At 42.6% G+C, this 13,869-nt stretch overlaps 1 protein-coding gene across 4 annotated transcripts in view; it reads right to left on the bottom strand.

Annotated features, from left to right (window-relative positions):
- The window catches only part of LOC126270469 (proteasomal ubiquitin receptor ADRM1-B), a 101,970-nt gene that overhangs the window by 56,477 nt on the left and 31,624 nt on the right, over nucleotides 1-13,869 (bottom strand). For all 4 annotated transcript variants that reach the window (XM_049974074.1, XM_049974073.1, XM_049974072.1 and 1 more), the window contains exon 4: nucleotides 6,322-6,430. In XM_049974074.1, the coding sequence (XP_049830031.1) occupies nucleotides 6,322-6,430 (109 nt within the window). The remainder of the gene's footprint in view (nucleotides 1-6,321; nucleotides 6,431-13,869) is intronic.

Raw genomic sequence — 13,869 nt, forward strand, 5'->3', positions numbered from 1 at the left:
GCTTGCAGCCTGCGTCTAAAATGGGGAAGCCACGTAATCTGAGTTTGACGGAGGGCAGATTGTGGTGGCCCGAATGCTCGACAAGCATTTCTGAAACTGCAGGACTTTTCAGGTGTTTGTGAAGTGCTGTGTTGTCTTCAATATGTGGTGAAACTATGTCAAGACATTGGGGGATTGGGTGGCCACCCTCAATACAGATGTCTGACATCGTAGGCAGCGAACTGTGGCGGAGCTAACATCAGACTTTAATGCTGGGCAGAGTACAAGTGTGTGTGAACAAACAGTGCACCAAGCACTCCTAATGTTGGGCCTCTGCAGGCTACAGCCCATCTATGTGCCGATGTTAACACCACGACATTGGCAACTATGACTGATATGGGCACATGGACATTAGTGCAGTGGCAGAGCATTGCATGGTCTGATGAATCCTGATGCCTCCTCCATCATGCCAATGGGAGGGCGTGAATCCATCATCTTCCATGGGAACGCTCCTCTACACCTATAATGCGGGAAGGATAAACTGGTGACAGCTCTATTATGCTCTGGGGAACATTCACATGACCACCCATGGATCCAGTGGAGCTTGTGCAAGGCACGACAGCCAAAGAGTATCATACACTGGTTGCATGCTATGTACATACCTTCATGATGATCATGTTTTCTGATGGCAGTGGCATTTTTCAACAAGACAATACACAATGCCACATGGCCACGAGAGCGATGGGAGTGGCTCAAGGAACACAGTGGCGAGTTAAAATTGATGTACTGGTCCCCCAACTTATCAGATCTGAACCCGATTTAACAAATCTGGGATGCTATTGAATGTGGCATCAGGGCTCATCGCTGCCCCACTAGCAGAATTTATAGGAATTATGTGACTTGTGTGTGCAGATGTGGTTCCAACTCCCTCCAGAGACCTACCAAAGCCTCACTGCTTCCATACAATGACACCACCATGTACTGCAAGTCTCTAGAGGAACGGAAGTTTCCAAGTGATTGGAAAAGAGCACAGGTAGTTCCAGTCTTCAAGAAGGGTCGTCGAGCAGATGCGCAAAACTATAGACCTATATCTGACGTCGATCTGTTGTAGAATATTAGAACATGCTTTTTGCTCACATAGCATGTCGTTTCTGGAAACTCAGAATCTACTTTGTAGGAATCAACATGGATTCCGGAAACAGCGATCTTGTGAGACCCAACTCGCTTTATTTGTTCATGAGACCCAGAAAACATTAGATACTGGCTCCCAGGTAGATGCCATTTTCCTTGACTTCCGGAAGGCGTTCGATACAGTTCCGCACTGTAGCCTGATAAATTAAGAGCCTACGGAATATCAGACTAGCTGTGTGGCTGGATTGAAGAGTTTTTAGCAAACAGAACACAGCACGTTGTTCTCAATGGAGAGACGCCTACAGACATTAAAGTAACCTCTGGCGTGCCACAGGGGAGTGTTACGGGACCATTGCTTTTCACAATATATGTAAAAAAAATAACCTAGTAGATAGTGTCGGAAGTTCCATGCGGCTTTTCGCGCATGATGCTGTAGTATACAGAGAAGTTGCAGCATTAGAAAATTTTAATGAAATGCAGGAAGATCTGCAGCGGATAGGCACTTGGTGCAGGGAGTGGCAACTGACCCTTAACATAGACAAATGTAATGTATTGTGAATACATCGAAAGAAGGATCCTTTATTGTATGATTATGTGATAGCGGAACAAACACTGGTAGTAGTTACTTCTGTAAAATATCTGGGAGTGGGCGTATGGAACGATTTTAAGTGGAATGATCATATAAAATTAACTGTTTGTAAGGTGGGTACCAGGTAGAGATTCATTGGGAGAGTCCTTAGAAAATGTAGTCCATCAACAAAGAAGGTGGCTTACGAAACACTCGTCCGACCTATACTTGAGTATTGCTCATCAGTGTGAGATCCGTACCAGATCGAGTTGACTGAGGAGTTAGGGAAGATCCGAAGAAGAACAGCGCGTTTCGTCACAGGGTTATTTGGTAAGCGTGATAGTGTTATAGAGATGTTTAGCAAACTCAAGTGGCAGACTCTGCTACAGAGGCACTCTGCATTGAGGTGTAGCTTGCTGTCCAAGTTTTGAGAGGGTGCATTTCTGGATGAGGTATCTAATATATTGCTTCCCCTACTTATACCTCTTGAGGAGATCACGAACGTAAATTTAGAGAGATACGAGCGCGCACGGCAGTCTTTCTTCCCGCAAACCATATGTGACTGGAACAGAAAAGGGAGGTAATGACAGTGGTACATAAAGTGGCCTCCGCCACACACCGTTGGGTGGCTTGCGGAGTATAAATGTAGATGTAGATGTTATCTGTGCCAAAAGAGAACATGCCAGCTATTAAGTAGGTGGTCCTAATGTTCTGTCTGATGAGTGTACATTCTCTTGTTACAGACTGTCATGAAATAATACACATTTGAAGCCTTCTTGCCATGAAGCAGCTAGTGCACAGGCTTTTCCTGCAAAGAAGTAACTACTAGCAAGGAAGGAGAGATGACAGTTGACACTATGTAGATTATTAGTGCACTTAGCTTTAGTTTGTTTATGTTACATCAGAATTCAACATTTCACACTTTCTTACATTCAAAAGTAAATAGCAATATTGCAGTCAACTGTAACAATGGTACGCCATACTGAATCCTGCAAATTACACACACAACATCTGCCACTCTTGGCTAATGGCCCCCCCATCCTCTTCAGTTCTACCTGTTAATTCTGACAATCATCACTTAAATATTCTTGTGATTAACTGTGAAGACGTTACACCCAGAAAATCAGTCTTTGTCCACATAAGCAGCACATATTTGATGAAAACTAACACTTCTACCTAAACAAAACTACACTAAAGTCACAGTGCCATTTCTGTCGCTATTTATGATGTAAATAAGAAATGATATACAAGCAACAATCCATTCTAAGCCATAATAAATGTGTAGTCTATATTATGACCTCCACATGTAAAGGCTGGAAACATGTGGGAAGAATGAATTTATGGCATTAATGACATACAGCTAGCAACAGCTAACTGGAATGTGGAAACTACTGTCCGTCAAAATCAAGCACAGATGAATATGGGAAATAAATTGTGCAATCAACTGACTATATTCATTATTTTATGTCACTACTGATGCTGTCACAGCTGAAACAAACAAATGGCAACTACACTGAAGCCCCAAAAGAAATTGGTCTAGGCATGCATATTCAAATACAGACATATGTAAACAGTCAGAATATGGTGCTGCGTTCGGCAGATCTATCTACCATCAATAACAATGCTATAAACAACAAAGGCTTACCCGTGGCATGTTTTTAAGTGTATGTTTTAATGTTTGTTCATTATCACACGTGTTGGAGCAGAATGTACATAATTCAACATTCCAGTGGTCTACAGGTGGGAAGAAAATAAAAATGTACCAGAATTGTCACTTATTGTTTTGTTAAGTGGACAATTAATATAGATGTGGAATCACAGTGTGATGACAATATTTTAAAGAAAATTTATGGATTTTCATCCGTATGTTGGTTTTCTGATCTTGTGTTGAAGTTTTCACTTGCCACTTGCCATGAATTTCTGAATTAGGAAATTATTTATCATAGTACAATGACTACAAAATGTGTACATAAAACTGATATGAACTGCTTGTTTGTCAATACTATATTTTAATATTAACTGAGAGTCACTCACCATTTATATTTCTGTATTACATTTGTAGTACTCCAATACAATTTTCTAATGAGTGTTTCCACTTACCACACTAGAAGATACAAAAATTAAGTGAGTGAAAGTACTCATTTCAAATCTCTACTTTAAATGTTTCTACCTAACTTGATAACATTTCTGACACCAAAAAATCAGGCACTATTATCTTCCAAACATAATACTATTTGGTATATATTTTTTCTTTTCCACTTATAACATTTCAGCTCCTCAACACCAAATTAAAACGTTGCATTAGGAGGTGTCTGCTTCGTGCAAAAGGTCTTGAGTTCATATTGACGACAACAAGTAATTCTTAATTACAGACGTTTATTTACAAACAGAACTGACAGACTTCACAGACTCAACAACCGACTCTCCGAGCCAACCGCACTGCATATCCGAACTGGCAACTGACAACTCCTAGGTGTATTAATATCTTTCCAAACAATGAGAGTCTTTGACAATGTTTTGTTTACAATACGATAGCAATTCACGACTTAAAACTAAATTAGACATTACAGAATTTTAGTACAGATTAAAGTAAGTAAAAGGATCAGTACATATAAATTCTTACAAGCATAATTTCCAAATAGATTTTATAACATTTTTCTACCAGCTTCTGGATAACCTTCACCAGATTTGTACCGATGTTTCCAGAAATATCTTGACATTTGATTCTGGATATTTCTTGAGTGATTTAGAACAACTATTTATATGTAAAATGATTTAAATCGTGTTTCAAAACGTAAATAAATCTTTTTAGCAATATTTCTTGATACAAATCGTCTTTCGAAATTAGGTTATGAAACAGTTTTCACAAGTTTTCGTATTTTTGCGATCAAAATATAGAATTTCTCCATAGAAAGTTCCAGAAGTGTGCATGAAACGTTCATTTACAGACTTTCTCTTTAGCTGGTGAGTTTTTAAAAGTGTCTTGTCCATATTATACGAAATAATTTAGCTCAAAACTGATAATTTATACAATTAATCAGAGCTACAGCAAACAGTGAATCTTTCTTTTACAAAATGAAATATAATTACAAAATTGAATGAAAATAGGTTACTAACACTAATATAGATTTACATTAATTCTATTTTTTGTTCTTTCTGTGCAAAATGTCCTAATATTGACACAGTACAATATTTAAACATCACCAAAGTTTCCCTTTACATTTTGCATATCTGTATCGACATCTCCTAAAAGTCTACAGTATCGAATACTTCAATATGTCCCAATATGTCCTGTAATGTTACACACTTTAAGCAGCAAGCGGCATGCAGAGAGCATAAACTCCGCGAGGCAGAAAATAGGACAGCCAGCATTACCTCCGACACATACTTGGCTTTTAATACTTTAAATGCCCTGGGAAGTCAATGGGTTTAAGTGTGTGGTATTTAATTTTCATTGGCTACATTACATTCTTAATAATTACTAATTGCAGGCTGGAAAGGCGTCAGTGGTGAAACAAATTTTCCGAACACCAGCTTAGATAAAATTCAGAAATGAATTGTTTATTAAAGCTTTAAGATTATGAAAGCAGCACAACGGAAGATCAGAGTCCCTTGCAATTATGAAAGTGCTAAATGCAAGGCAACAGAACACATTACTGTTCAATGTTGAAATTCTTTTTAAGTTAACAGCCAAAAAACTTTACAAGTCCAGCATTTAAACTTAAGAAAACTCTTGCACAACATTCCATGAAACTTTTATTCAAATACTTTCTATCACTTATAGTTGCGACTCAAACCTATACATCTCTCTCTCTCTCTCTCTCTCTCTCTCTCTCTCTCTCTCTCTACCCCCCCCCCCCCCCCCACACACACACACACACACACACACACAGTCCTGAGTCAATATAGCCACCACTCTTAACCAGATGCTACCTGTCATTGCTAAATTCTCAAATTTACATTTAACTTGTTGCTACTAAAAATATTACATATGAATTAGGACCAGAATTTCACCAGTGTCCCTGTGTTATCTTAGATTTTGGCTCTGGCCCTTAGTTTTCTGGTTATTTAAATTTAGGATGGATCCACAAGCTACCTCCTGACGAGCAATGTTCAGCTGTGTTCTGCAATCGCGTGCATCTCGGTCTGTCATCTGTTGAAACAGTGTGAATCTAGCCATGCCTATTTGCAGTGTGTCAGTCCTTTTAGAACTGCCGACGAGAGATGCAGCCAATGTTCTACACTTCTTAGTGTTTACCTACCAAGTTGTAACTAAAACGCACTCACAACCATTATTTGATATAACTCAAGTCTCATCATCATCATCATCATCATCATCATCATCTCCAAGGAGGCACTAGTGGCATCTGTGGTTGACTAGAAGCTGATACAGTACTTTTCTTGTTCAAAATACTCTACAACCAACCCCAATAAAATGAATTTCCATTATGGCATGACACAGTGGTTGTAGAGGTTGAAAAATGTTATCTACCCATTCTTTAGACACCTTCTTTTGAGAGGCTACAGAGCTTATAGATAATTTATGGGCAGAACATCCACATTTATAGCCAAAGAAGATAAAATAACTATAAAAACATACTTCAAATTCTAATATGATCTACAGTCAAGATAATGTGTCTTACCCCATAGTGCCCAACAAACTTGACAGACCACCTATTTGTCCAACTCCACCGAAGAGCTGCATTAGCTGCTGTTGAGACATGTTGTTCAGCAAACTTTGCAAGTCTCCATCTGTAGAAGAAAAAGTTGAAATTTGTATAAAAATTACTTCACGCATTGATAAATTACTGGCTATGTTAATACCTTGGAACAGGGAAAACAATATTGAAATTCTTGAAATTTTCACACCATTTCCAGATGAACAAATAAAAAGGCTTTCGTAGGGAATAATACTGCTGCTGTACTGAAGTTTGTCACTTAATATCAGTGATGTTCTATATCACTAGCTCATAGCAGGTGACACTGAAAATGTAAAATGCATTTTTAATGTGGGCATAAAATATCTAATGAGAAGAAGCTCCCAAGAGAATCCCTTAAGTTACTGCTGGGAGTAGGCTATGCATGTGGTACATATTTAAGGAGAAATATTAAACAACACATAAATGATCTAAATCGCACGCGCACGCGCACGCGCACGCGCACGCGCACACGCACACGCACACGCACACGCACGCACACACACACGCACACAATGTTGTTATCAAAAGTATCTTGACAGCCCCAAAAACATATGTTTTTCATATTAAGTGCACTGTGCTGTCACCTACTGCCAAGTACTCCATATCAGCGACCTATGTAGTCATTAGACATTGTGAGAGAGCAGAATGGGGTGCCCGGCAGAACTCACGTACTTCGAATGTGGTCAAGTGACTGGGTGTCACTTGTGTCATACGTCTGTACGTGAAATTTCCACACTCCTAAATATACCTAGGTCCACTGCTTCTGATGTGATAGTGAAGTGGAAATGTGAAGGGCCACGCACAGCATGAAAACGTACAGACCAACCTCGTCTGCTGACTGACAGAGACTGCCGATAGTTTAAGAGTGTCGTAATGTGTAATAGGCAGACATCTATCCAAGCCATCACACAGGATCCACGGAAAGCACTATGAAATTTAGGTGGATGTGAGGAAATGTGGATTTCATTGTCGAGATGCTACTCATAAGCCACACATCACGCCAGCAAGTGGCAAACGACACCTCACTTGGTGTAAGGAGTGTAAATATTGGATGACTGAACAGTTTAGAAACATTGTGTGTAGTAATGAAAAACAGTGCACAATGTGGCGATCCATTTGTAGGATGTGGATACGGCAAATACTCTGTGAATGTCATCTGCCAGTGTGCGTAGTGCCAACAATAAAATTCGGAGGCAAAGGTGTTATGGTGGGTCGTGTTTTTCATGGAGGGGGCTTGCAACCCTTGTTGTTTTGTGTGGCACTACCACAGCACAGGCCTACATTGATGTTTTAAGCACCTTCTTGCTTTCCATTGTTGAAGAGCAATTTGGGGACGGCAATCGCATCTTTCAACATGACTGAACAGCCTGTGGCAGCGTGGTCACATGACAGTAACATCCCTGTAATGGACTGGCCTGCACAGACTCCTGAGCTGAATCCTATAGAACACCTTTGGGATGTTTGGGATGTTTTGCAATGCCGACTCTGTGCCATGCCTCACTGACCAACATCGATACTTCTCCTTAGTGCAGCACTCTGAAGAATGGGGGAAGAAACTTTCCGGCACCTGATTGAACATATGCCTGCAAGAGTGCAATATGAGCTTCAACTGAAAGCCAATGTGGTGCATCACAACTCTGCACCGAAGGGACAAGGTGCGCATGAGATATAGTATCATTCAAATGCAAGTTCAGCTTATCTGACATGCTACATATTGCTCTGCAAGTTCAGAAAGGATCCCAACATGCTACTCCACACTTTGATGTCAGAAACACAGCACAGCTGAGTGTGTGTGTGTGTGTGTGTGTGTGTGTGTGTGTGTGTGTGTGTGTGTGTTGGCCACAGTTTACTAACCATACTTTAACATTTCATTGTGTTATTGGTACTTGTCAGAGCCCCACCCCACACACGTTTGATACATTTAAGTGCCATATTTCAATGTATCTTTTCTCTCCTCTTCTTGTCCAATCAGTTGAATGTATGAAAGGGTGCGCAAGGATTTCAGTGCGTAGATCTGTGGGAGTGTAGCAGTCTGCCACTGTCTCAGAACAGCCAACTGTAGGAAGCACCTACCAGGTTGTAAAGAAGTTTCTGTTTGCCTTTGACGAACCTTTTTGTAAAGGTTGGCACCACAACCGGGGTTCCTCAGGCCACTTCTGTGGGTGGGGGATCAGTTTTGGTTGGAGAGCGATGCTCGTGGAGTGCTCCATGGGACGCGAGACGGGTGAGCCCTTTCAATGAGAAGATAACATTGTGTTTTATGTAAGGTTTTGAAAGCTAGTCAAAGTAAATGATTCCTTTCGTTGTTCATAGTTTATTATCGTGTGTGACAAATTTTACTTGCTACGTAACGAGTGTTAAGTGCGTCAAAATCCATGGACGGTGTGGGCCATTTTTCAGTTGAACTGCTTTTTTTAAAGTATCCCTTTTGCGACAGCATGTATATTGCTGTATGATTTCCACGATTTTATGACTGAATTTTGTGCAATTCGTCTCACTTGATAACATTCTTTGTGCACATTTTTGTTTGTGAGGACCATGTGGTTGTGATCTAATGAGGAACTTTACAGTGTCAAGGCCATAGTGATCTGCTGCAGAATATCTGAATTAATTATGATTCGTAATTATGCTTCCTTTTTATAGCAATTCACTTCAAACGGGAATTGTATTCATTTATCCCACATGTTAAAATCAAGGGAACAGCCTCTCTTGCTACCCACATGTGCTGTGGTGAAGGTTTTTAGTTCTTTTCCTTCCTGTTAGTCTCTGAACTGCGTGTGAATGTAAGTGTTCGTGATTAAACCATCCTTTGGTCATTCCTCTTCCACAGATCATAGAACTTGCAGGGGACTCCCAAGAAAAGTTCTAGGGTTAATTAATATGCAGCATAATAGATTGCAGGCAACAGTAACCATCATATTACTCACTATACAGGTTCATGTGTGCATTTAAATTAACCGATCTAATAAATGTTCTTTTGCCAGAATTTTTGTTGACGCTCTCACTGCTTAAGTTCCACTCCATGCTTCATCCAGCTCCGATGTACGGCACATCCTACTGCATTCTGTTTGCACGACAGTTGTATTGAAGCCACTCTTTTTGCTCCCCATATTCAGATTAATTGTAAAGATAGCCCTTAATTGTAAATATATCTTTCAACACTTAACACACAACCCTGTGAGATATTCTCCTGAATCCAAGGGATGCTGAGTGAAATGCTAACTCCAACCCACAAAAGCTGGTGGGATAAAAACTCACGAATAAAAAATCTGTAGGTGGCCGCAAAAGCCCCAGACATAGAGGGTATATAAAATGTGATGGCACCAAGTTATGTCAAATGCCTTATTTAGGTCAAAGAAGACCATGACAAGGTGCTGTTGGTAAGTAAAAGCCTGTCGGATTGCAGTTTCCAATCTGAGTAACTAGTCAGTTGGAGATCTTCCTTCCCTGAAGCCACACTGATACGGGGACACAAAGGCCCTGAGATTCGAGTACCCAACATAATCTGAAGCTCACCATCTTCTCAAACAGTTTACAAAGTACATTCATTGGGCTAATCGGGAGGTAGCTTCTGAGACACTGGGTTCTTCCCACACTTAAGGATGGAGATAACTATATGGTCTCACCACTGTGATGGAAAGGTATCCATGAGCCAAATGCGGTTGAAAACTGTGAGTAGATGTTGCTTCTGTGTAACATCCAAGCATTGGATCATCTGGTTGTGGGTGGAATATGGGCCTAAGGTCCCGTCAGCTGAAAATGTAAGAGCCTGCAAGAATTCCCATTCAGTTAAGCATTCATTATAGGGTTCAGCTTGGTGAGGGTTGAAACAGAGGGGGTCTGATCAACTCTGCGTTTCTTGCAGAGAAAGGTAACAGGATAGGAAAAGGATGCCAATGCTGTTGCAAAGTGTTTCACCAAGGTGTTCTGCAAGGACCAATGGATCAGTAGATAAGAGTGCCTTGGAGGATGAGGTCCTGGACAGTTGACTGTCACTGGAAGCCCAGAAGGCTACGGAGCTTGGACCAAACTTGCAATGAAAAGGCATACGTCCCCAGGAAGGAAACATAGCGCTCTCACCATTCTGTTTTACTCCATTTAATAAGGTGGTAAGCCTTAGTATGGTGACACTTAAAAGCAAAGAACTTTATCTGTGAAGGGTGTCATTTAAATCTCTGCAGCACCCGTCGGCAGTCCTGGACAGCGACTGTTACGTCCCTGGTCCACCACGGTACCGATGATGAGGGGGTCGTGGGGATAGGAGGTAGCAGTGCCAGCAGCGTGAAGAATAGTGGCAGATATGACCTGCACAACTGCTTCAATGCAATTTGACAGAGAGATGTTAAGTGCACAACAGATGTACATAAAGGCCAATTGGTCCTGCACAATGTCCAACGTGGGGGCCAGCCTGACGGGTGGTGGCAGGGGAATGATAGAATCACCGGAAAGTGGACAATGTCACAAAGTTCATCTTGGGATGAACAATGTAGGGAAGCCATGAGAGCAGGGGAGGAGACTGTGAGATTGATAACAGCAGAAGTGCCATGAGCAGCACTGAAGTGGGTAGGGGAACCATCATTGAGAAGACACAAATCAAAGTCTGTAATAATTTGGTCAAGTAGAAGACCCCTACAACACAAGCAACACTCCCCCACAGGGGGTGGTATGTACTAAAGTCCCCAAGCAGGAGATGGCTCAAATGGCTCTGAGCACTATGGGACTTAACGTCTGAGGTCATCAGTCCCCTAGAACTTAGAACTACTTAAACCTAACGAACCCAAGGACATCACACACATCCATGCCCGAGGGAGGATTCGAACCTGCGACAGTAGCGGTCGCGCGGTTCCAGACTGTAGCGCCTAGAACTGCTCGGCCACTCCGGCCGGCTAAGCAGGAGACATGGGGATGAGAGTTGATGTATGAAGGTAGATAACATAAGAAAATGACCTACCTGGAGGGAGGTAGACATTGCAAACGGTGATCACTGGGGTCATTCGCATTCTTACCTCTAATGCTTCCAGGTCACTACTAACCAGTCACTAATGACATGGGTATGAACCAAAGTGCAGATCCCCTCCAGATGCTATCCCGAGAATGTCTCAGTTACGACAGAATGCCCGATAACCACGGAAAGTAGGAGAATGATCATCACGGAAGTGCATTTTTTGAAAGGATGTCTTGCCTGGTCGAGGAGGAGGAGGAGGAAGGGGGATTCTTGGAGGAGAAGGGATGAGAGCTGCTGGAGGTGAGGAAAGGGAAGCGGGGTGCAAGATGGGGGTAAGACGGAAAGGTAAGGAGGGAAGACTTAACTGAGGCAAAGGTACAGGAAATATTTACAGGGTGAGGTCTAACTATTTCTGGTCCTCAAAGTAGCGGAGACACTCAACATTCTTTATTTCCTGAATTCTTTTTCCCTTCATGTACAATGGACACTCCAGCGACTGGGAAGAATGGAGACCAGAGCAGTTTACCAGGTGAGGCTCTGGGGTACAAGGGCTCCCCACAAGAAGAGGGCGGCAAGTCACCACAGGTGGGAGCAGCATCGCATGGTGAGCACATGTGGCCAAACTTGAGGCAATGGGAACAACGCATGGGAGGTGAAATGTAGAGTTTCACGTCGCATCTGTACCTTGACCTTCTCAGGCAGGGTATCCTCCTCAAATTGCACAATGAAAGAGCCAGTGTCTACAAGACAGTCATTAGGGCTTTCTGGACTTGCCAGACGAAATGAACACCACATTGTTCCAGGTTAGCCCTAAGTTCATTATCAGATTACAGGATAAGTTCCCTGTAGAAAATTACACCCACTGTCATACTTGTGACTTGTGTGAAGCAATAGTCACAGGGATGTCTTCTAAATGGTCACATCCACAGAGGGAGGCTGACTGACTGGCAGAAGTTGTCTTTATAAGGTGAGAGCCAGAGCTTGTCTTGCTTAACAACTGAACTTCACCGAACTTTTCCTCAATATGTTCCACAAAGAAAACAAGTTTGGTGGTGGCAAAAGCCTCCCTGTTGGTCCTGACACAGACCAGGAACCGTGGTAAGGGTTTCAACCCAAGTCAGAGGGCCTGACTCACTCCCCAGGGAGTAGCCAAGGTGGGTAGGGCCAGGAAGAAACAGGAACAGAGACAGAACTATTTCTGGGAACAGACACGGCTGCAGAAGAGGGGCCAGAGAGTTTAAAATGTCTGATGTGTCAAAAGTCCTACCTGGTATCACCCACTACGAACATGGGCTCGGCTTGTGGTTGTCATTCAGCCACACCAATGGCCGCTTGGCACGACAGTCTTTGCTGGGTGTTCCCATGCCCCAAAAAGAATGGACAACCACTCCTAGGCTTGCACAAGGCGCTCATGGTGCAGGTACCAACAGTGTCATCCCTGTGGTGCAATGGGGCTCAGCCAGATGAGAACATACAGCCCCACCACACGGACTGGATACTGAGCTGGTGCCTAGCAAGGAAGCCAAAGGACTGGTGAGGAGGAAGAGGAAGGGGGGAAAAGTGAGAGGGAGAGGAGGAAGAGAGGAACCCATGCCAAAGGTGATAGGGAGAGAGTTGTTCTCCATCTGACTCATACTACAGATTTCAAATTTTAAGATGGAGGTCAAAACCTGGAGGAGGACCAAAAAAGAAACCAAAAAGGAGGAGGAAAAGCAACCAACCAAAACTGCAACTGCTGACAGAAAACAACACCAAGAGAGGGGAAGGAAGGAGGTCAGGAAAGGAGAATGATGGGAAAGATAAAGCAGCCCAGAAAAAAAAACAAAGATCGCAATAGCTCTGGGACCTATGCATGTCACACATACATACTCACATAAGAGCTGTGGGCCCCTGGGGGAAGAACAAACATGGCTAAGGGCTAGCTTAACAGACATCAATTCAGCGGTGGAGACAGTGCAGCCATTTGGCAGAGTGTGGAGTTCACTGCACCGTGCATGTAAAACCTGTAAGGCCGCCAACTGTTGAGCCATCCGTGAACACCACTTCTGAATCCAAATAAGTCTGAAGGGAAGCCTAGAACAGGTGGCAAAAAGTTGTGGGATCTATGGAATCTTTTGGATCAAAGGAGACTTCGAGGCAAATCCTCCCGTTGAGAGAGAAGGTGCTCCCTTGCAAGGAAATGGGCACAGTAGTCTGAACACTCTGGGAAGCTACAAACATGAACAGCTTAATTCAGTAGCTGTTGTTGGCACCTGATAGGTAATGACGGGACCTCAGTGTCGACTAGTAGGCTGTTCACAGGGCTAGTTCGGAAGGTTCTTGTCGTAAATCAGACCCCACAATGATGAATGAGGTCCAGTATCTGCATTGCTGAGGATGATGCTGAACAATAAGCAAGGCTCCCACATGCAAGGCTCCCAAAGCAAGGCAGGACAGAATCAGGACTTTATAGAGCTGCAAAAGGGCAGAGTGGTCTGCACCCCAGCTAATGTTACTGAGGCAGCAAAGTGTACCAAAGTGTAGCCAGCACTTTAGCTTAAGTTGGC

This window comes from Schistocerca gregaria, chromosome 1, assembly GCF_023897955.1.
Source record: "Schistocerca gregaria isolate iqSchGreg1 chromosome 1, iqSchGreg1.2, whole genome shotgun sequence".
Classification (NCBI taxonomy): domain Eukaryota; kingdom Metazoa; phylum Arthropoda; class Insecta; order Orthoptera; family Acrididae; genus Schistocerca; species Schistocerca gregaria.